Source organism: Drosophila kikkawai, chromosome 2L, assembly GCF_030179895.1.
Source record: "Drosophila kikkawai strain 14028-0561.14 chromosome 2L, DkikHiC1v2, whole genome shotgun sequence".
In the NCBI taxonomy this organism is placed as follows: Eukaryota; Metazoa; Arthropoda; class Insecta; order Diptera; family Drosophilidae; genus Drosophila; species Drosophila kikkawai.
The window spans coordinates 17,167,940-17,188,989 of record NC_091728.1 but is presented as its reverse complement, the minus strand read 5'-3'; the positions used below and the strand labels follow the sequence as shown (position 1 = coordinate 17,188,989).

At 44.7% G+C, this 21,050-nt stretch overlaps 9 protein-coding genes across 11 annotated transcripts; 4 read left to right on the top strand and 5 right to left on the bottom strand.

Moving 5' to 3' along the window:
* Positions 1-29: 29 nt before the first annotated feature.
* Positions 30-954, top strand: LOC108077156 (PITH domain-containing protein CG6153). Its single transcript, XM_017170388.3, has 3 exons — positions 30-417; positions 474-664; positions 720-954. The coding sequence occupies exons 1-3, from the start codon at positions 98-100 to the stop codon at positions 842-844; spliced, it is 636 nt and encodes a 211-aa protein (XP_017025877.1). The 5' UTR covers positions 30-97; the 3' UTR covers positions 845-954.
* A 41-nt stretch (positions 955-995) lies between these two features.
* On the bottom strand, positions 996-2,069 carry IFT43 (intraflagellar transport 43). The gene is made up of 5 exons (XM_017170387.3): positions 1,934-2,069; positions 1,625-1,875; positions 1,542-1,565; positions 1,317-1,439; positions 996-1,260 (listed from the first exon to the last, which is right to left on the bottom strand). Exons 1-5 carry the CDS (start codon positions 2,021-2,023, stop codon positions 999-1,001), a joined length of 750 nt encoding a protein of 249 aa, XP_017025876.1. The 5' UTR covers positions 2,024-2,069; the 3' UTR covers positions 996-998.
* Positions 2,070-2,108: 39 nt separating this feature from the next.
* On the top strand, positions 2,109-6,224 carry PICK1 (protein interacting with PRKCA 1). Of its 3 annotated transcripts, XM_017170382.3 has the most exons (4): positions 2,135-2,231; positions 2,372-2,578; positions 3,548-3,659; positions 4,822-6,224. In XM_017170382.3, exons 1-4 carry the CDS (start codon positions 2,185-2,187, stop codon positions 6,181-6,183), a joined length of 1,728 nt encoding a protein of 575 aa, XP_017025871.1. In that variant the 5' UTR covers positions 2,135-2,184; the 3' UTR covers positions 6,184-6,224. The 3 variants fall into 3 exon arrangements, with proteins under 3 accessions (XP_017025872.1, XP_017025871.1, XP_070139781.1); XM_017170383.3 differs by lacking the exon at positions 2,372-2,578 and having other exon boundaries at positions 2,109-2,231; positions 4,822-6,221; XM_070283680.1 differs by lacking the exons at positions 2,135-2,231; positions 2,372-2,578; positions 3,548-3,659 and adding an exon at positions 4,705-4,765 and having other exon boundaries at positions 4,822-6,220.
* LOC108077154 (uncharacterized) lies at positions 3,665-4,683 on the bottom strand. The gene has a single exon (XM_017170386.3). The coding sequence runs from the start codon at positions 4,681-4,683 to the stop codon at positions 3,901-3,903; it is 783 nt and encodes a 260-aa protein (XP_017025875.1). The 3' UTR covers positions 3,665-3,900.
* A 107-nt stretch (positions 6,225-6,331) lies between the features above and the next one.
* LOC108076904 (thiamine transporter 1) lies at positions 6,332-8,677 on the bottom strand. The gene is made up of 2 exons (XM_017169944.2): positions 7,825-8,677; positions 6,332-7,102 (listed from the first exon to the last, which is right to left on the bottom strand). Exons 1-2 carry the CDS (start codon positions 8,569-8,571, stop codon positions 6,548-6,550), a joined length of 1,302 nt encoding a protein of 433 aa, XP_017025433.1. The 5' UTR covers positions 8,572-8,677; the 3' UTR covers positions 6,332-6,547.
* A 1,871-nt stretch (positions 8,678-10,548) lies between these two features.
* On the bottom strand, positions 10,549-13,264 carry LOC108077289 (ATPase family gene 2 protein homolog A). Its single transcript, XM_017170568.3, has 3 exons — positions 12,745-13,264; positions 12,184-12,675; positions 10,549-12,123 (listed from the first exon to the last, which is right to left on the bottom strand). Exons 1-3 carry the CDS (start codon positions 13,148-13,150, stop codon positions 10,616-10,618), a joined length of 2,406 nt encoding a protein of 801 aa, XP_017026057.1. The 5' UTR covers positions 13,151-13,264; the 3' UTR covers positions 10,549-10,615.
* Positions 13,265-13,333: 69 nt separating this feature from the next.
* On the top strand, positions 13,334-15,338 carry spict (magnesium transporter spict). The gene is made up of 2 exons (XM_017170525.2): positions 13,334-13,640; positions 14,255-15,338. The coding sequence occupies exons 1-2, from the start codon at positions 13,334-13,336 to the stop codon at positions 15,109-15,111; spliced, it is 1,164 nt and encodes a 387-aa protein (XP_017026014.1). The 3' UTR covers positions 15,112-15,338.
* A 53-nt stretch (positions 15,339-15,391) lies between these two features.
* Positions 15,392-16,472, top strand: LOC108077260 (protein D3). Its single transcript, XM_017170526.2, has one exon. It carries the CDS (start codon positions 15,534-15,536, stop codon positions 16,302-16,304), a length of 771 nt encoding a protein of 256 aa, XP_017026015.1. The 5' UTR covers positions 15,392-15,533; the 3' UTR covers positions 16,305-16,472.
* Positions 16,473-17,638: 1,166 nt separating this feature from the next.
* LOC108077213 (pro-resilin) lies at positions 17,639-20,799 on the bottom strand. Its single transcript, XM_017170463.2, has 3 exons — positions 18,922-20,799; positions 18,010-18,854; positions 17,639-17,949 (listed from the first exon to the last, which is right to left on the bottom strand). The coding sequence occupies exons 1-3, from the start codon at positions 20,627-20,629 to the stop codon at positions 17,893-17,895; spliced, it is 2,610 nt and encodes an 869-aa protein (XP_017025952.1). The 5' UTR covers positions 20,630-20,799; the 3' UTR covers positions 17,639-17,892.
* Positions 20,800-21,050: the final 251 nt, after the last annotated feature.

Genomic DNA, 21,050 nt, shown 5'->3' with positions numbered 1-21,050 from the left:
TAATGCACTAAAATACTAGATCTGTGCGACCGCATTAGTGGATAAGTGACTCGACTCCTTTATTTATTTTTTGTTTATTAAATTTAAGCCGGAAAACATGCCGCACGGACACTCGCACGACCACGGCGGCTGCGGCCACGAGGCCACGGACATTGATCACGCCCTGGAAATGGGCATTGAGTACAGTCTATATACGAAAATCGACATTGAGAACACAGAGTGCCTGAACGAGGAGACGGATGGCCAGGGCAAGGGTGTCTTCAAGCCGTACGAGAAGCGCCTGGATCTCACCAAATTTGTGCAGAGCGACGCCGACGAGGAGCTGCTCTTTAATATACCCTTCACCGGCAACGTCAAGCTCAAGGGAATCATCATAAGCGGCGCCAACGATGATTCGCATCCAAATAGGGTCAAAATGTAATAAATCTTACCTGTTTTAGGGCACAAAAGCTAAATTTTATTGTTTATTACAGCTTTAAGAACCGTCCCAAGATGACCTTCGACGATGCCAAAGCCAAGCCGGATCAGGAATTCGAGCTAACCCGCGATTGCCGTGGAGAAATCGAGTACTCACCGAAGGTGGTCACCTTCTCCTCCGTTCACCATCTATCCTTGTACTTTCCCAGCAATTTCGGCGATGACAACACACGCATTTACTACATAGGTGAGTTTTCATGGCATTCTAGTCCATATATCACCATACCTTATCCCAATGCCAGGTCTTCGGGGCGAGTTTACTGAGGCCCATTACCATGGGGTCACCATCTGCAACTACGAGTCTCGTGCCAATGCCGCCGATCACAAGGAAAAGGCTTTCGATGGCGTTGGCAGGCCCATCCAATAGGTCACAACCAAAAGTCTCTCCTTAAGCTAGTTTAAAAAAGCAATTTAATTGAGTATTTGTGATCATTTAAGGCATTCAATGAACGAATTTTTCAATTCCCTAAAATCTAATTGAGTATTTTATATTGCACTAATTGCTTTGAGTAAAAAATCATTTAAGAATGTTGAGTTGGAGGCACCACATCGGGTCCTATCTTCATGCCTATATTGGGCACCTTGTCCGAATGGATTTCGGCAGTTACCTCGGTGAAGAGCTTGTCCCACTGCCAGAAATCGTCCTTCTCATTGAGACTCTCCTGGGGAACCAGACAGTCGGTTAATATGGAGAGATCAAAGCCATCCACGGCAGAGAAGGCGTACTGTGACAGCAAATCAGAGTTTGCCTCCTTTAAAACAGCAGAACGTGTAGTGCCAATGCTGGGAATAGAAGGATTTTGGTTGTGGGGTTAAGGATTATTGAATACTCCACTTACGTGGTCGGTTCCACTATCTCATTGAGCATTATTTCATCTTTGATGTCATCCATATCAGGTATGACGGGTATGTCATCCGTTGGTATGGAATTTGTGGCCGATTTTGTTTGCCTAAAACGTTCGCTGGAAATTGGGAATAAAATATATTACAAGAATTCATTGTGGATACTAAAAATACGTGGCAATCCGGTTAGAACGTTAAGAAATTCCATTTCAGAAACTTACTCATCAAAGGAGTTCTTCTTGGACCTTAAAGGAAAGAAAAGAATAATCAGCCAAGGACTTACAGAGCAGCCAGTCATACCCACTTCAATCCCTTGAGGCCAGAGTCTGCCCATCCTCCCGAAATACGTCGAATGGGTGGACGATGTGACTCGAACTCATTGTTGTAAGATGACGAAGTGCCCGCATCCGATGTTGAGGGCGGCGTTCCTCCCTGGGCCTGCACATTCAGTGTAATGTCGATGGAAATGTCCTTGGAGCCTGCAGCCGCTGTCTGCAATGACTCCTCCTTCAAGACATCGCGACTCTTGGAGCGACGCCCCTTCCTGGCCGTCGTCTGGGGAGTGCAAGTTGACCAGATTAATATATACACTCAAAAAATACCACTTTTTCACCTTTCTTATTGTCATCTTGAGTTCCTCGGCCCAGTCCATCATCTTTTGTTTATGTTTTTGCTCAGCGTTTCCTAGGCAACAAGTGGTCATGGTTACGCCGTGGGAATATCGGGTTCCGATACCACCAATACCGATGAAGTTGTGCGATGAAAAGCAGCTATCGATAGCGGATATCCTATCCAGTATCCGATGACAGTTTGAAGAAGAGAAGGAAAAATATAAACAATTCGTTTATTTTTCAAGACCCGAAAATGCTGACGGACACCGAAGATGACTTCTTTTTTGAGGAGGACAAGATGTGAGTAGCCTGTGGGATCCTGCCAAAAAAGGAAAACTCGCTGCATAGCTTTGTTTCTTGGGCACGAGCCAATCTGTTGCAAAAGTGTCTGTTAAAAATCAATAATCGCAACGCAAACTCAAACATATTGTTGGACTCAGGCCAGTGCCGCTGCTCATCCAGTTGGATGGCGCTAGTGCCGAAGATGCACGGCGGCACAAGGATCTCCCCGCGGAGCCGGAGAAGCCGGAAGTGTCCTCCGCCATCAGCGAGGCCACCGTTATGCTCTGCTCTCCGGCGGGCTTCGGGTCGGACAGGTTTGGCGACAGCGAATCCGCCAATAGGCAGAAATATGAGTTAGACCGTTTGTAAGTCAAGTCCGCCGATTGACCCAGATTCGTCTCGATAATATATTCACTTGGTGGTCGCTCAAAAGCTAGAAATAATATGTTATAATTATAAATTTTAATTTATATCATTGTATTTTTTAAGAAAAAGTTTAGGAAAAATTATATTTTAATAAAAATATATTATATTCGGCTTTCAATTTTTTTTTTTTTTTTTTTTTTATGTCCTTAAAAAAACTTTGTTTTAGAAGGAATTAAAATTAAAATTAATTAAAAGTTTATTATTTTTATGAATTAATCCTTTTTTATTTTTATATATCCTTTAAAAATAATTGTGTTTTTTTAGGATTTTATTAATTAAAAGTGAGTTATTTTATGCTTTAAACAATTTTATTTTCTTTTTTTTTTCTAAAACCTAAAATATTGTTATACTATATGTTTTTATTCTAAAAACTAGATTATCACCGAGCGACCACTATATTTATATCTGTAAAGTAATTTGTGATAATAATCAACCAAAACTAGAACTAATGGTATTTCTTTATTTTTACCACCAAATTAAGGACAATTATGATTTTAGTTTGTGTGTAGTAGTATTAGATGCTTATATAAAATATACTATATAAAATTTTAAAGCTAGGCTAGCTAGTGAATACCATATAGAGCGTATTATTTACGAGGTTTCCTCCAGTATTCCAAGTCCCGATCAGCCAGAAACGATAGCTCTGCGAAACTTAACTAAACTGCCCCGATCAACAGTTTGAAAATTAGTTACTATAATAGTCCAATGGCCTTGCTAGAACTGGTAACATATGGCTAATTTAGAAAATTGCACCGATCTATGTGAGTACGTATGGAATATTGCCAGAATATCTCACACTCATAACCATGTACAATTAACCAATAGCACGCGTAGTTCACGCTTCAATCTCTCGTGTATTTCAACTAAAACTAATGGTCTTAACTATTTTACTATTTAAAATTGTATAGGGGCATGACTGTCACCACCAATGCCGTCGTCATCACCAAGGATCAGAGCAACCTAATTGGAATTAGCATTGGTGGAGGAGCGCCCATGTGTCCTTGTCTTTATATAGTACAGGTGAGTTAAGGGGGAGGTTTAAGAAATTAAATCTACCATTTTATTTTGCACTACGTATGTCAAGATCAAAGCTAGCCTTGAAGCCTAGGCACCGAAAGAATGTGTGGGGATTGTAGGTATAATCCTTAACACACCCTCCATTACCCGGCGATTTGTAGGTATGTCTCTTGTAAGTCTCCTGAGCATGCAGTTTCTTCTTTATAAAATATAATTTTGTTGTTCCTTTTTAAGCCAAATATTATTATCCACGATTATGTATGATCTTTTTCTTCCTCCACGGACTTGGATTGGCCTTAAAGTTGGTCAGCTTACGCAGCCTGATAAACTCCCTTCGCTCCGACTTTAACCACTCGTTGGCCAGCTCCACGCAGCGCGTCTCCATTCGCACTCGTTTCTCTTTATCGTACAGAAAACGTCCCAGCGCCCGCTTCTTGGTGTGCAGCTGGAAAGGCTTCGGTCGAGTAAAAGAGCATTCCGTACGCGGCCTAAAGGGCTGGCGGAGCATGTAGTCCATGGAACTGGACGGATTGGTCTTCGGTGTTGAGTTGGATGCCTGCCTTTTGAGCTGCCTCTCCTTGTTCTTGCGCTTGACCAGCGCCTCCATGGACGTGGCGAGGGTGCGGGGACTCTTGGGCTTGGTTAGCTTTTTCAAAGAACACAGGTACTGCTGGCGCTTCTGCAGAAGCTGGTGGGACCTCTGGAAATCGGGCACTGGCCGACTCCGGAACTTGTACTCGTTGCCAGCGGCGCAACGCTTGAGGTCCCTGAGATTGTCAGCGTATAGCTTTTGGTATTCTTGGAACCGTGGTGTCGAAAACTTTGTCTTGGCTTTTTTTGCTTTCCTCCGCTTTTGGCCGCCGCCAGCTGGCTTCCGCTTATGGGAACTCTTTTGCCATCCTTGTTCCCGCAGTACAGCCTGCAGTCGGTCATCTAAACAATCTAAGCCGGGTAGCACCTTGGGTCTGTCCTCAGGAGTGGCCTTGCTGGCATCATTGGCCAATTTACACCAGTTGTTAATGGTCATAATTTAGAAAACCTAAAAGGTTCCAGGTGTTTCTATTCGAAATTTTGAAAGAGTGTTACAAAAGGCTACTTCTATCGGCTTGGTTTTTAAATAAGATCTGAGATTTTTTGAAACCTTTTCAAATAATTACAATTTCAGATCTTCGATGGCACTCCCGCTGCTCGGGAGGGTTCCCTACAATCCGGAGACGAACTACTGGCTGTGAACTCGGTGAGCGTGAAGGGCAAGACCAAGGTGGAGGTGGCCAAGATGATTCAGACGGCCACCGACGAGGTCGTCATCCACTACAACAAGCTGCATGCAGATCCCGAACAGGGCAAAACCCTGGACATCATACTAAAGAAACTAAAGCACAGAATTGTGGACAACCTGTCGAGCAATACAGCCGACACTTTGGGTCTCTCCCGGGCGATACTATGCAATGATTCCCTGGTGAAACGACTGGAGGAGCTGGAGGGCACTGAACTGATGTACAAGGGCCTGGTGGAGCACGCCCGTCGAATGCTCAAGGCCTACTATGATCTCCTGCAGACCTACAAGTCCTTTGGCGATTGCTTCACCCAGATCTCGGTCCATGAGCCGCAACAGCGAGCTTCGGAGGCGTTTCGAACTTTTGGTGAGTTTCACCGCACCCTGGAGAAGGATGGCCTGGGCATCATTAAGCAGATTAAACCAGTGCTCGCCGATTTGGGAACGTACCTGAACAAAGCCATACCGGACACAAAGCTCACTGTGCGTCGCTACGCGGATGCCAAGTTCACATATCTCTCGTACTGCTTAAAGGTCAAGGAAATGGATGACGAGGAGCATGGTTTTGCGGCCCTCCAGGAGCCACTGTATCGCGTGGAGACCGGTAACTACGAGTACAGATTGATACTGAGATGCCGCCAGGATGCGCGCAGCAAGTTCGCCAAGCTCCGGACCGATGTCTTGGAGAAAATGGAACTGCTGGAGTGCAAACATGCCATGGATCTCAACAAGCAGCTCAGAAGTCTGCTGGAGAGTTTGGCGGAACTGCACCGAAGTCTGGTGGAGCGGCTAGACTCGCTGCCGCCTCTCTTTCCCATTGAAGTGGACTTTAAGGAGACGGACTTTCAGTATAAGTCGAGCACCCTGAAGCCCCAGGAGCTGGACGATGATGAAATCGAAGCCAACAATCATCCAAATACGACGCCTTCCCAGGTGGACTGTGGATTTGAGGCCGTGGAACAACCGGCGGCAATTATTAATGTGGACACTAAGGAATCAGTAGAGCCTTCCTTTATCTCCGCCCCACAAGCCAACAGTGAGAATGATACGCTCCTCAAGGAACTGGGTCTGTACGATGTGGACCTGCTTTCCAATCCGCAGACCATCAGCAATCAAAAGGATTCCATTGCGGCCCAAAAAGAAGGCTACGACTTTGATCTCTTTCTGAATCAAGCAACGGCAGCCACCACCACCTTACAGCGGGATCTGATGTCCTCGAATGCGGAGGAAATGGATTTGCTTTTGCAATAGTCTTATGTAGTACAGTTAAAATTATTAATAAAATGTATTTATATGTGTTAAAGGGTTGTGCTAAAAAGTTTTGCTTACTATTGTGTGGGGAATAAGGAGAGCGGTTTTTGGGAGAAAATAGGTCTTAAATAATTAAGTACAACCAGGATTGTTTATAAAAGAAAAAAAATTATAATTTATGTATTTTCAAGAAAATTTTCTTGAAAGAAGGATTTTTCCATTATATATAATTACATTTTCCTAGCGGTTATTTTTCAGTTAACTTCAACAAGTATTTTACAAGGTTTCTATTTACAAAATCTATTTTGTTTTATAAAATCTTAACCAACTATTTATTTATAATTTAATAAATTCAAAACAGTCGTTACGTCAAGTAAGCCACATTACCATCATTGGAAACCTTCCTCCTGCCACATAGCTTAACAAAAACTATGCTTATTATATAGATCCCAGCCAGAATTAGGAAATAACTACCGTAGACCACATACTGATCCCTTGGTCCCAGACCAAATCCCACGGGTTCCACAACCACAATGGTCAGGATGGTCTGGAGCAATAGACCCACCAGAGTATTAATGCCAAAGATCAAACCAAAACTGTCCTCGACCAGGTTGCCGGCCACCACTGCTCCGGCCACGGTGATGATGAAGAAGAACACAGCACAGAAGAGCACATAGTTGACATAGACCACCCAGATTTCTTGGGTCCGCGCCGCATAGATGAGCAAAGCTCCGAGGACAGCGGCACAGATGGATATGCCCAGCATATAGGCACTACGGCGCTTATTCGAGTTTAAAAGTCCTGCCAGGATGGCGCCAATGGCTCCCAGCAGAGTGGCCAAGGCCTCAACGCCGCCATTGTACAGGCTCTGGTTATCCGGAGCTATCTCTTTCCACAGGAACTGGATGTAGGATATAACCTAGGGGATAAGAAGAGAATCTTTTTAATTTTTATTTGCCTATATACTTAAATTTCGAATTAAAAAAAAAAACAAATAGCATTGCATTCTTTTAGATCTAGGAATAAATTTCAAGAGTTTAATCAATCTTGATAAATACTGATTCTGGGTCAAGGTTATTCACTTGTTCTTTCCGGAAATACCAGTTTTTACTTGCAAGTTGCAGTAATATTTACAAAAATATCAAAAAAACAAAAAAGAAAGCTAACTTTGGCCACCCAAAGTTTGTATACCCTTGCAGGTAACAATTAAAATATATCATAACTAAGCCAAAAATGCATTAATTTCGATTCGGAAAGCAGTTTTGTGTTAGTTTTTATTAATTTAAAAAAACTGCATACCAAATTTCAAATTTTAAGAAATCAAAATTTTTGGCCATTTTTGCTTATTTTAATGATGTAACCCCTTATCAAATTTCGCAAAAATGGCCAAAAAACCGATTTCTTCCGGACATATCTAGAAAGATTCGCATGTTGATGCTGATCAAGAATATATATACTTTATAGGGTCGGAAACGTCTCCTTCACTGCGTTGCAAACTTCTGACTGAAATTATAATACCCTGCAAGGGTATAATAAAAAAATAATAGTTTTTAGAACCAGTTAACCCCCTTCCCGCTCTTAAAACTTATTAAACCGCAAGCCTTACATTTCATACAAATAAAATTAACACCCAAAACTCACCTGTATTTGGCCGCACGTGGCGAGAGCCCACCACAGGCTCCACTGCAGCACCACGGGATTAGAGTAGGAGGTGACAAGGTGGAACCACAGCAGGCGAAAGGCGTTGGTGACCGAGAATTTCGCTGTCTGGACTTCCCCACCAGGTGCTGGTGGCTCTTTTTCGGAGGCCGCATAAAAGTAGAGACTCCGCGGAACTCCGGGCAGCAGTAGAGACACAGCCAAGGAGATCAATTGTGTGGCCAACGAGATGTAGTGCAATTCCCGGAAGTTCATGCTCTCAGTGGACACCAAGATCTGGGCTAACAAGCCGCCTAGGAATTTTCCACTCAAAATAGCGGCCCGCGTGTGACCTGTCACTATCTGATACTGCTCCTTGTCCACCTTGGCGTACATGTACGTGTAGTAGGCCACCTCGGCGGCCGTGAAGAATCCAAAGAATAGCTGGGCCACCTGCAACATCTGCACAGTGCCGGTCCACAGCAGCATGGAGAAGAGCACGATCCCGGCCAGCGCGGAGAGAACTATGACTGGCTTATACCTCACCAGATCGGTGATAAGAAAGACGATGACCAGCTGGGCCAGCACAGAGTAGGTGCCAAAGGGGTAGACATCCTGGTAGATCTGCTCCGAGGTCAGGTTGCCATAGTCCCCGGCCAAATATTCCGAGACATACGGCTCAGAGGGCCGAAGTTCCCGGAAGAATCCAAAGGTGCATAGCAGCAGGGAGATCTTTAGCCAGTTTTTCATGATTCCAATGGCGACAACAGACGACGGCAAATCAAAATTGGAATGTTTCTCCTCCGGCGACAAATTTGCGCCAGTTGTTTTAATGTCGTAACCAAACGCGACGAACGCCAGCCGGCAACTGATCGTGCCAGCTGGGAGCGGAAAGTCAAAGCTCTCGCGTGCTCTTCGCCATATCGTTCCACAGAGGCGGCAAGAAGTAAGCTTACACAACAGCGGAAAATGGGAAAATATGGGTAATTTTAATACAAATTTTTAATATGGCTAAAAAAATATTTAAAAATCAATTAATAATAAATAACAAAAAATAAATTAAGCAAATAAATTAGAAATAAAATTATAAATTAACCTTAAAATATATAAGATCAAAGCCTAAAGTCAATGACAATCTTATAATGTACCATTTTTTTTTACAATTTTGTATAAATTAAAAATAAGAAATATGCAGACATATTTGTTGTTCATCCATAAATAAGCAGAAAAATTATTTTTGTGTTCCAGGAAATAACTCTTTAAAAATTAATTTAATATTAAACAATTTATATAAAATGTTTTGAAATTTTTTTATAAATTGAACTATTTTTTTGAGGCACTGTTTGACCTTAGGAGACCCTCTAAACCAAACATAAGAGAACTTTGCTTATATTCATTTACTCTTTCGGCTTTTTCAAAAAGATTCTGCTTAAAAGCTTAGCCATAAATAAAAGGGTAAAAAAACAGTCAAGAGAAGCGCTTTAAATAAGCCTTACTCCACTCTCTCTTCGCTCTAATTATTGATTTGCAAGGCAAGCAAAACCATCAGTAATACCATTTCTTAACAAACAAGAAAGGAAGCTAACTTCGGCACGCCGAAGTTTGTATACCCTTGCAGATTGGTTTCGATGTTTATATTATAGATTTAAATGCTGAAAACACTCACAAAACAGAGTTTCATTACATTTTACCTATACTTATTATGTTTACAGTTTGACAGTTACAGTTTTACATTCCCAGTTTTACATTTTCTCTACATCTACCGATCGGTTTATATGGCAGCTATATGATAAAGTTGTCCGATTTTTATGAAATTTATACCATAATTCTAGAATAATAAAAAAAGCTTATATCTCAGAGTAGATAAACATACGTTGAAAAACAACGAAACTATAATTTTTTTTCCTATTTATTTCTCGATCGTTCCTATGGCAGCTATATCATATAGTCGTCCGATTTTGATAAAATTTATACCAAAATTCTAAAATAATATAGAATGGCCATATTTAAAAAATGGTGCAAAAATGTTGAAAAACATCAAAGTTCTAATTTTTTTTCTACAAATATATCGAAAATTTGTATGGCAGCTATATGATATAGTCGTCCGATCCGGCCCGTTCCGACATATATAGCAGTGAGAGCATATAGAAGACTATATGCAAAGTTTCATTCAGCTAGCTTTAAAACTGAGGGACTAGTTTGCGTAGAAACAGACAGACAGACAGACGGACAGACAGACAGACGGACAGACAGACAGACGGACAGACGGACAGACGGACATGGCTAGATCGACTCGGCTGTTGATGCTGATCAAGAATATATATACTTTATAGGGTCGGAAACGTCTCCTTCACTGCGTTGCAAACTTCTGACTGAAATTATAATACCCTGCAAGGGTATAAAAATTGGAGGCATTTAATTGGCTGTTCCGAAGCAATCATATATCAATTGAGTGACGCGTTAATTGGAAATTCCCTTCAATGTTCACGCGATGTCTATAAACGATACACATCCAATTTGGGTATTTGATTTAGAGGCAAAAATACAGTCTGGGGTTAACTGATAACTCTGCCTTTGATCTTATCTCTTTAGCCTAATCAGAGCACACTAAATAAAGCCAAATAATGTCCACCAGCAAAAAGGGAACTGTATATCTCATGGTTTTTATGGTTTACAATCATTAGTTAGACTTTAAGGCTGTGAATGTTAGGAGCTCCTATAAAAATGTATTTTTTAATTGGTTTTTATTTACAATTCTTTTTTTGTTTATCTTAAGTTTAAAACCTTGAAGGTCCTACTTCCTTTTGAGATAATCCTCATAGAGTTTCAACAATTCCGGACTGGTCCTTGGTGGCACCGCCTTCAAGGCATGCTCAAAGTCCAGCCACTGCACCTGTTCCGCCTCAAAGCTTTGCTCCAAAGCACGCAACGCAGCCTCGTGACACACGGCTTGGATTTCCGCGCCGGAATAGCCCTCGGTCAATTGCACCAACTTCTCTATGTCCACATCCGCCGATACCGGCATGGCACGCAGTTTAATTTTCAAGATTTCCCGACGCGCTTCCGTCTTGGGTAAGCCCACGTACAGGATACGATCAATTCTTCCCGGACGGAGTAGCGCCTTGTCAATCATATCAGGGCGATTGGTGGCTGCAACAATGGTGACATTCTGAAGGGCCTCCACGCCATCCAGCTCGGTTAGCAGTTGTGTGAGAACGCGTTCTTTTACGGAGGAACCCGAACCGGAGCCGGAACTGTCGCCTTCGGACCGCTCGCCGCCAATGGCATCGATCTCATCAAAAAAGACTATGGCGGGCGCCACTTGGCGAGCCTTGCGGAAGACCTCACGCACCGCCCGCTCCGATTCGCCGACCCACATGGAGAAGAGCTCCGGTCCCTTGATTGAGAGAAAGTTAAGCTTACTCTCGGTGGCTAGAGCTTTGGCAATCATCGTTTTGGAGCAGCCCGGCGGTCCGAACATGAGGATACCCCTGGGCGGCTTTATGCCCAAACGTTGGAATTTCTCAGCATGGAGCAGCGGCCATTCGATGGCCTGCTGCATGGCCAAACGGAGTTCCGATTGACCGCCAATATCCGCCCACTGGACGTTGGGGCACTCGATAAGAACTTCACGCATCGCCGAGGGTTTGATGCGGGTCAGGGCAGCCTGCAGATGCTCGAGCTGGAGCGGATGGGGCTGAGCCTGCAGCATGGCAGCATAGACCAGATTCGCCAGATCTGCACCCACATAGCCATGGGTAACTGCAGCTATATGCTCCACAGCCTCTTCGTTCAACTGGTGCTCCAAAGACTGCGTAAGACACTGGATAATCTCTCTCCTTGCCTGGGGAGTTGGAGCACCCAACTCCAGCTCACTGTCCAATCGACCAGCTCTTCGTATGCTCGGATGCAGGGACTCAATCTGCGAGCTGGTAGCCAGCAGGAAGGTTTTGCTTCCCTTCAGCTGACTGGGACTGCTGAGCTGATCCAGTAGAGAGAGGAAGGCCAGCGAGACGCGTTTGACAAGGTCACTGCTTTCCTGTTTGGGGCACAGGTTGTGGACATCCTCGATCAGCAATAGAGTTGGGTGCGGATAGTGATTGTAGGCACGCTCGAAGATGGCCGCCAGCTTTTGTTCGGTTTCTCCCAAGAACTTGCTGTAGACTTCGCCACTATTGATGCGTATGAGTTGGGCATTTCCCTGGCTGCGCTCCTCGGCCACCGCAGACATGGCCTCCAGGATCAAGGACTTGCCACAGCCGGTGGCTCCATACAGAAGCATGCCACGCGATACCCTGAGGCCTGATGGAAATCATAAAATAAAATCAAACTGGTTTCGTAGCTTTAAAGAAATATATTTACCTGTAGGTAACGCCCTAAAGCCCAAGGCGTACTCCATGCTCTCCTCCACCAGGTTTAATTGCCTGTCTAGCCCTCCTATTTGGGTTTTGGTAATGCGATGGATTTTCTTCTGCTCCTTTAGCTGTTGCTCTGCACTCTCCGCTATCAGCTGGAGTTTGGTGACGTTGGTCACCTGGACAAACTGCAAGGGCTTGGAGTCCAGACTAAGACCAGCTAGAGCTTCTTCTACGGTGCCCTGCCATCGCTCCAGGCGAAAAAGCAGCGACTTGTTGAAGAAATTCATGTGGATTTCACTGCCCTTGCAAAAGATCCTATTGACAATGTCTCTTTTGAGAAGGGCAATGGCTTCTTGGAGTTGTCCTGCCGCCAGTGGAGTCTCTTTGCTGTTTAATTGCCTTAGGGATATGCTGGCAGCAGCTGTGAGACAGCTAGTGTCCAGAGCAGTGATCTTCAAGAGCTTGCCACGCAGCTGCGTCCAATGGAGCTTTAAATCTGCAAATATGTTTGTATTTAGAGAGATTTTGATTAAGAATTCTCTTGGTTACAGTTGCGATATCTTACCTCCCTCGCTCACAAACACCGTAGTGAGGAATTGCTCTGATATGGGCCACAAAATCCTCACCAGCGGCTGTTGCTCTGTTGTAGGCGCCTCTATCACCACATGCTGGCCAATGTGCAGTTTGGCCAACTGCATTGCTCCCTCGGAGACAAACAGCAGCACGTTGGCATACTTGGCAGAGAGATCCTTTAGAGATTCCACCTCAAAGTTTCGCTGCTGCAGAGTTCTCGTAAAGATTGCTCCACTCCGCACGTACTCCGCATCGGAATCCGGGGCAGCATCATCCTGACCGATTGTGGAGCAGTGTTCATCGTGGTTGTCCCTCGCCTTGGAGGGAATGTGCACGCCACAGGTCTCGCAGTGATACCAGCTGGCCTGGGTCTTCTTGGAACTCGATTTCGGCGGCATATCTATAGCCGGTTGCACGTTTTGATTTCATTGTGAATGGCAATTTTTGTTTCCATTGTGAATTGTATTTGTGTCGATTTCCGATATTTTTTATATCGATAACGACTGTTGTGACTCACGCAGAATTGTTAGTGCAAAAAGTGGAAAGAAGGAAAACAAAGCACAAAACGCACGGAGGGCAACATGAATAGCGAAGCCTCATCACTGCAGATGGCCCAGGTGGTGCCCGGCAGCCTCCCAGCCGCAGCGGCGGCGGCGTCGTCGATGGAGGAAGCCAGTCAAGCGTCCGCATCCCTCAGTGCGGCCATCTCAAACACGGATTTCTACATCGGCGTCGGCCTGGCAATCTCCTCCTGCTTCTTCATCGGCTCCAGCTTCATCATAAAGAAGAAGGCACTCATCCGGCTGAGCAGATACGGCGAGGTGCGGGCCTCGGCGGGAGGATTTGGCTATCTGAGGGAATGGATCTGGTGGGCGGGTCTCCTGACAAGTGAGTTGGAAACTATGTGCTGGGAATACGGGAATTAAAGCCCTTTTAGGGTACTCTGGAATAGTTAATATGAGTTTTTGTAAAGTAAATACATATGTAGATTTATGGAACTCCATCTTTTAATAGGTTTATAATGAGAACAAAGGCTATAGTGAATCAATGAACTATGTATTTTCTTGAAATTTTCCCAAAATCAGAATTTGAATAAATACCTCGATAAAGATAAGAAAAGTCCCCCAAAAACCTGATAAAAACCCATAGTTCGTCATATTTTATGGAAATATATACATGTTTAGATACAGCAAGGTGCTTCTTATCTTGTTCCATTGTTTTTCAATTACAATTCTAATTGATTTCGACCTAGAGTTTGATTATAGTTCATATTTCCCTTAAAAATGTTAGTTATTAGGTTGTTTTGAAGTCCTATCTAGTATCTGACCTTTAAATCTTTAAAACTTTACCAAATATATACATAGTATATAGTTTTTAAAGATCACAAACATCCGGCAATAATTATAATACAGTTTACCCACAGATATATGTTATGTACATAACGAACCCCTTATCTATGACTCATTGACTTACTGTCTCTCTGTTTGTTGTTTTTCTTTCAGTGGGTCTGGGCGAGGCGGCGAATTTTGCGGCCTATGCCTTTGCACCCGCCTCCCTGGTGACCCCCTTGGGGGCCCTCAGTGTGATTATCTCGGCGGTGATGGCCTCCAGATTTCTCAACGAAAAGCTGAACCTACTGGGAAAGATTGGCTGCTTTTTGTGCATCTTGGGCTCCACCATCATTGTGATTCACTCGCCTAAGGAGAAGGAGATTGAGGATCTGCAGCTGCTGTTCGACATGCTGCAGGATCCGGTGTTCATTCTGTATGTGATCTGCATCATTGGCTCCACGGTGTTTGTGGCCTGCTTCATTGCCCCGCGCCACGGGCACACCAATGTGGTTGTCTATATATTCATGTGCTCGGGAATTGGCTCCCTGACCGTGATGTCGTGCAAGGCTCTGGGTCTGGCCATTAGACAGACGTTGAATAACGGTGGAAACGTGTTCCTCACCTGGATGCCGTGGTTCCTGATCCTGATCACTGTCACCTTCATCGCCATCCAGATGAACTATTTGAACAAGGCGCTGGATATATTCAACACCAGCATTGTGACGCCTGTTTACTACGTCATGTTCACCACTCTGGTGATCGTGGCCTCCGCCATTCTGTTCAAGGAGTTCACCCACATGCGCTTCGACGACATCCTGGGCGATGTGTGCGGCTTCCTGGTCGTTATCACAGCTGTCTTCCTGCTCAACGCCTTCCGGGATATAGACATAACGCTGAACGATGTGAGGGGGCTGATGCGCCCGAAAATGCAGCGAGTGTCGCAGTTCGACGAGGAGGTGCTGGTCACCAGCAACACCAAGGAGCGGCGTCTGTCGTACGGCTCCGGCGACTTGTTCCGGAAGGCCTGACACAAGCATCGCTACCAGGTTTAGTTGCATCCCCTGCAGCGCATGGCCTGAAGATGGCTTCCGAAACGAAACATTGGTCCAAGAAAAGCATATCACTTGCCCATCACATCACATCCCGTCATCTCTCATCCATTGTTCCTTTCATCTTGTTAAAAACACATTCGCTAGCATTAGAACATAGGTTATAGGACGAAATTATGTATATTAAAAGGATTTATTTAACAGAATTCCAATCACATTTACTATTTATTTAATGTCTACAAATTTGCGACACTACAATTTGAAATTTTACAATAAAAATACATGTGTAGAGTAGACTTTCCAGTGAATGACAGAGTTGCCCCTCTTAATTGGCAAACAAAAGACTCGCCAATAAACAGTTATTTAATTAATTTTCACTGTGCCCTGATTTAACAATCAAAATGAGCTTGGTGCGAATGCAAACACTCCGGAGTCTTTCCCGTATTTCCCGTAATCTCCCCCGGACTGATAGGATCCGTTCATCCGCTGTGACTGCCAACTTGCCGGCCGCCATTACGGTCAGAACGCTGAAAACATTTGCAGGCCCTGCCGATAATTCCATTCTAGCCAAAGAGCCGCTCTCTGCATTTACCCAACGTCTGCGCCAGTATTCTTGTGGGAAAATTGGAAAAGCCATGGAGGAACACTGTGTGGTACCCGACGTCATTGCCAAGGCCCCGACGGCGACGGCAACTGTGGAATATCCCTGCGATATTGTAGTTAAGCCCGGCCAGGTTCTGACTCCCACCCAGGTCAAGGATCAGCCCTCCGTCAAGTGGGAGGCAAACGCCGACAAGCTATACACTCTGTGCATGACCGATCCGGATGCACCGAGCCGCAAGGAGCCCACGTTCCGCGAATGGCACCACTGGCTGGTGGGCAACATTCCCGGCGGCGATATCGCCAAGGGCGAAGTTCTCTCCGCTTACATTGGATCTGGACCGCCGCCGGACACTGGCCTGCATCGCTACGTGTTCCTTGTTTACGAGCAATCGTGCAAGCTGACCTTTGACGAGAAGAGGCTGCCCAACAATAGTGGCGATGGACGTGGTGGGTTCAAAATCGCCGACTTTGCCAAGAAGTACAACCTGGGCGATCCGATTGCCGGCAATCTCTACCAGGCGGAGTACGACGACTATGTGCCCATTCTCTATAAGCAGCTGGGCGCATAAGTTTCTTGTTTTTTGGTCAATGTATACTCATTATGTAACTGCAGTTGGAATTGGATTCACAAATTGCAAAACCCATTAAAAAGGCCTGAGAAAAAAGACACTGTATCCAAGATTCTGTGTACCATAAATGTTGGCAATAATAAAATTGTTAAAGACATCGACTGCAAAGACGTTTTTTGTCATATCTTATCTGTAAGACTTAAAATTGGGTTTATATATACTATAAGTGTCTTATTTAAAGGTGAACAAGACTTATCTTATCTAATAAAATCTTAGATCCCATGTAATTAGGCCTTCTGACCTCTGCCTTTGCATATACCCTCTCAGCGTATTTATAATTTTAGTCATAAGTTTGCAACGCAATGAAATGATCATTTTTTGGGAAAATCTAAGTTTAAACTATTATAACATGAATTTCAATTCAAACTCAGTTTACAAATTTGTAAAAATGTTTATTTATGGCAATTTTAATCCCTTATAAAATTTTTAAAGATTTCTGCAACTTTTTTTCCCTGCAAACATGGCTAAATCGACTCGGTTGCTGCTGATCAATAATATACTTATATGGTTTATAGGGCCGAAAAGTATTCCTTTACTGCATTACAAGCTTCTGAATTAAATTGTAAATCCCTGTCAAGGTATAAAAACAATTACATTGCAGTTTCTTATCAATTTTACATATATATTTTTTTAAATCAGAATTTAGTTTTAAGTTTAGGCAAATCAAATGACTATATCATCTTGTCCCCATGGGAATCATCATTTTATTTGGAGGAATATCTAAAAATGTTCCCGTGAACCTGTAAATATAAACGTTTCAGTTTAAATTTCAATATTAAAATTGTAAAAGTAAGCTTTCTTTCATGTTTACAGTTAAAGCTGCCAAGTCTGAAACATCAATCTCAGCTTTGTGCAGCTTGTTGCTATAAATTCTTTGTTTTTAATATATGTAATACATATTATGTATGTATATTTCCCATAATAACAACTCATATTTATTGTAGGCCGATTATTTATTTTTCAAATCCAATTACATTCTACATTATAAATAGTATTCTTCTAGCGTCATACAAAAATGTTTGTGAAATCCGGGTAATTACAATCTTACCAAGTGGAAAACACACTCGCGGTTCAGAGTATTTAAATACTTATGGCCGCGTTCATCGGTGATCATTTATACATAAATCAAAAATTAAAAATTATCAAAAGATAAGCTAGTTTTTAATTTACCAATGAACGCGGGAATTGATTTTCTCCGAGGAAGTAGTTTCTTTCTAATTTTCTGATCAATGTATTCGTTTTCGTATCGCCCACAGGAAACGAAAGACAAAGCCCTCTTAGGTCGGCTCCTTTATTTCGTTTAAACAATGTGTTCTAATTACAGACTACGCTAAATAGTCATATGCTTGCTTCAGTTAGTGTATATATTGGGGTTCCGTTGTAAAATCTAGATAAGTAATCTTATGAATCATATTATAATCCTGGAGAGAACCTACGCAGTGTGTTCGATGTTGGGGAACCGAGTGTGTGTGTGGTTGAATGCTGAGACGAGGAGTAGCAGTGTGCTATTCAGGTTTTCCGAGCCCGGTTACTCGGGGGCCGGGAAAACAGTGCGGTGCTCCTTCCATTCGGTTTCACTAATAGCCTGAAAATTGAAAAAATATATAAGGATGTGGTGAATGAAGTGCTGGAACCCTTTACTCACTACCAACTCGTCGAAGGCCTGCTTGGCCAGCCAGTGGAAAACGGGGGTCTTCCACTCGCGGGCAGTAGATTGCTGATCCCTGACGATCTCCTCCTCGGTGGACTTGGAATTGTGGATAGTCTCGTACTTGGCCCACAGGAAGATCATGCTCTTCAACTTGTATACCCAGAGATCGTTGGGTATGTTGCGAATCAGGTCCTGGAGCTCCAGTATATTCAGCTCGGTGAGGTTCTCCAGGAAGGTGCGGTTCATCAGGGTAAAGATCGTCTTCATGGTGTCATACGGCACATCGGCATTCTTCTCGAGCACATAGTGAGCCGACTTGATGATGGCGAACACCACCTCCTCAGTGGTCATCTTGGGTAGATTGGGCAGGAAACAGTGCTCCAGATTGTAATTGCCGGTCTCCACCAGCTTCTTTTCGATCTTATCGCCGTACTGCTTGTAGTCCTTCCACCACTTATCCCACTCCTTGTATCTCTTCGATTCGTACAGCGGTGCCCACTCGCTGCGTATACGCTTCCTGTTCTTCTTGCCGCCCTTGCGGGCCACCTTGACCTCCTCGGAGGACTCATCGTCGGAGTCGTTAAGCAGCACGGCATCTTCGGAAAAGTCCTCGTCCACGGCCTCCTGGTTTGTACTGTAATTGAAGAGCTGCTCGAAGAAGGTCAGGGCATACGATTCCGACTCTGGCTGCGGAAGCTTCTTCGGCTGCTCGTTGAGGTACGGCAATTTGAATCCGCCCATTAGGAAGCCGCGCTTGCGGGCCACACGGCGCCACTTCTTCACCGACTTGGAAGCTGCCTCCGTTTCCAGTGGTGGTGCAGCAGCAACGCGCTTTTGTCCTGCAAGAAATATGAAATTTAATTTGGAGTTTTTGGGGTAAAAGAGTTGAGAGAAAACTAAACTTACCGATTTGTGGTGCCATTCCAGGTGGCTTGTTATAGGCAGGGGCGGAATTGCCTGCCTTGGGACCACGAGGAACTCCCTGAGGCCCAGGTCGTACTCCCTGTGGTCCAGATCGTACTCCCTGTGGACCAGGTCGTACTCCCTGTGGACCAGTTCGTACTCCTTGAGGGCCAGCACGAACTCCCGGGGGACCAGCTCGTACTCCCTGAGTCCTGACTCCCGGGGGACCAGGTTTTTCACCTTGCGGTCCAGCTCCAGCTGCTGGCGGTCCCTTCTTGACTGCTTGTGGTCCACTTTTTACTGGTCCAGGGGCAGCCTTGATAGCTTGTCCAGCGACTGGAGGCTTCTTCTGGGCAGCAGCCCCAGCACTATTGGTTTTAGTGGCTGCATTGACGAGCTTATACTGATTGGGTGCCTTATTCTGAACGCCAGCAGCAGTGCCTGGACGCACATTGCCGGCTTTGTTCGGTTGTGGGTTCCGACCCGCAGCATTGGTCACGGCGGCGGCTGCATTCGGGTTATTGCGCATATTATACACTGCCTTGGCAGCTGGCTGAGGTCCTGGTTTTCGGACGGCCCCGCCATTGTTCACGTTGATCTTCTGTAGCTGATTTCGCTTTGAGTTGAAGGCGCGCTGACTGGCCTCCCAGTTGGAGAGGGCTTGTCCTCCGCCACTGTTGTTCGATTGATAGCCAGAGCTCTGGAACGAGGAGGACTGATTGGACGAGTTGCTCCAGTTGCGCGAGTTGGCCTCATTGAAGGAGCGACTAATGTTGTTGCTAAAGCCGGAACCGCCTGAGCCGTTGAAGCCACCTTGTCCGCCTCCTCCGCCGCCCGAGTTATTGAAGCCTCCTCCGCCGCCCGAGTTGTTGAAACCTCGGTTGTTGAAGTTATCATTAAAGTTCTGACCGCCAAAGATTCCTGGATTTGGGCCTCCGAAGTTGCCAGAGTCCGAGCTCCCGTAGTTGCCTGAATTCGGCCCTCCAAAATTGCCGCCACGTCCATACGAATCATTGAATCCAGAACGCTGTTGGTCATTAAAGTTCTGAGCCTGCTGCGGGCCGCGGAAATTATCACCAAACGAGGGCCCATCGTTGGGACCATAACTGGAGCCAGAATTGCCGCCGAAATTGCGGGGAGAGTCATTATAGAATCTGTCGCTGTTTCCCTGCGATTGCTGACCACGGTAATTGTTGGACAAGTCCGAATTGAAGTTACCACCGGGATTGCGGTTTCTCATTTCCTCCAGCTCCAGCGCGCGTTGCAGGTTACCCAAATTGGCCTGCAGACTGCCAGAGCCAGAGACACCGCCTCCTCCGCCACGGTTTGAGGGACCAAAGTTGTCTGATTGGCCACGGAAATTGTCCTGGTAGTTATCGTTGGCGTTACCAAAACGCTGATTGTTAATGTTGGCATTAAAGCCGCGATCATCAATGGAACGTGAATAGTTGTTGTTGCTGCGAGGGCCGCCATCGAAGTTACCGCCACCACGGTTGTAGTTACCAGAGTCGGGACTCTGATTTCTGTTACCGCCGTAGCCTCCCTGGTTTCCGCCGCCGCCGCCGCCACCGTAGTTGCCGCCATTGTAGCCACCACCGCCGCCGTAATTTGAGGAAAAGTCACCCAAGCCGCCACCGCCGCCGCCAGCGTTCCCCATTCCACGACGCTGGCCAATTCCGTAAGCGTCGTTCTTCATTTGCCGGAAGTCCATGTCGGATCCCCGTGCGCGAATGCTGCTTATCCGGCGTTAGATGATTCGCTGCTTAGCTTAACTTCCCTGCGCTGCTTTCCCGCTTTTGAAATAATTGTGTCAAACTTTTTTTCCACACAAATTTTCCCGAATTTTTTCGCAGCAAGCCAACAGTGTTACCACCTAATGGAAACCGGCTAGAAGGGAAATGCCATACGGCGTCATGGAAAAATACTAACTTATTGGCCAAAAAATACCAACAACCACCAAGTTGTGAATACAGTTATTTGTATTTATAAATTAACTAGAAAATTTTATTTAATTATAAGATCAAGATTATTTATGCAGAAAAGCATTTAAAAATTAATTTAATTATAAGATTAAGATTATTATTATTCAAATTCAATTATTCATCAGTGTTAAGGGCACAATCTCTTAAAAA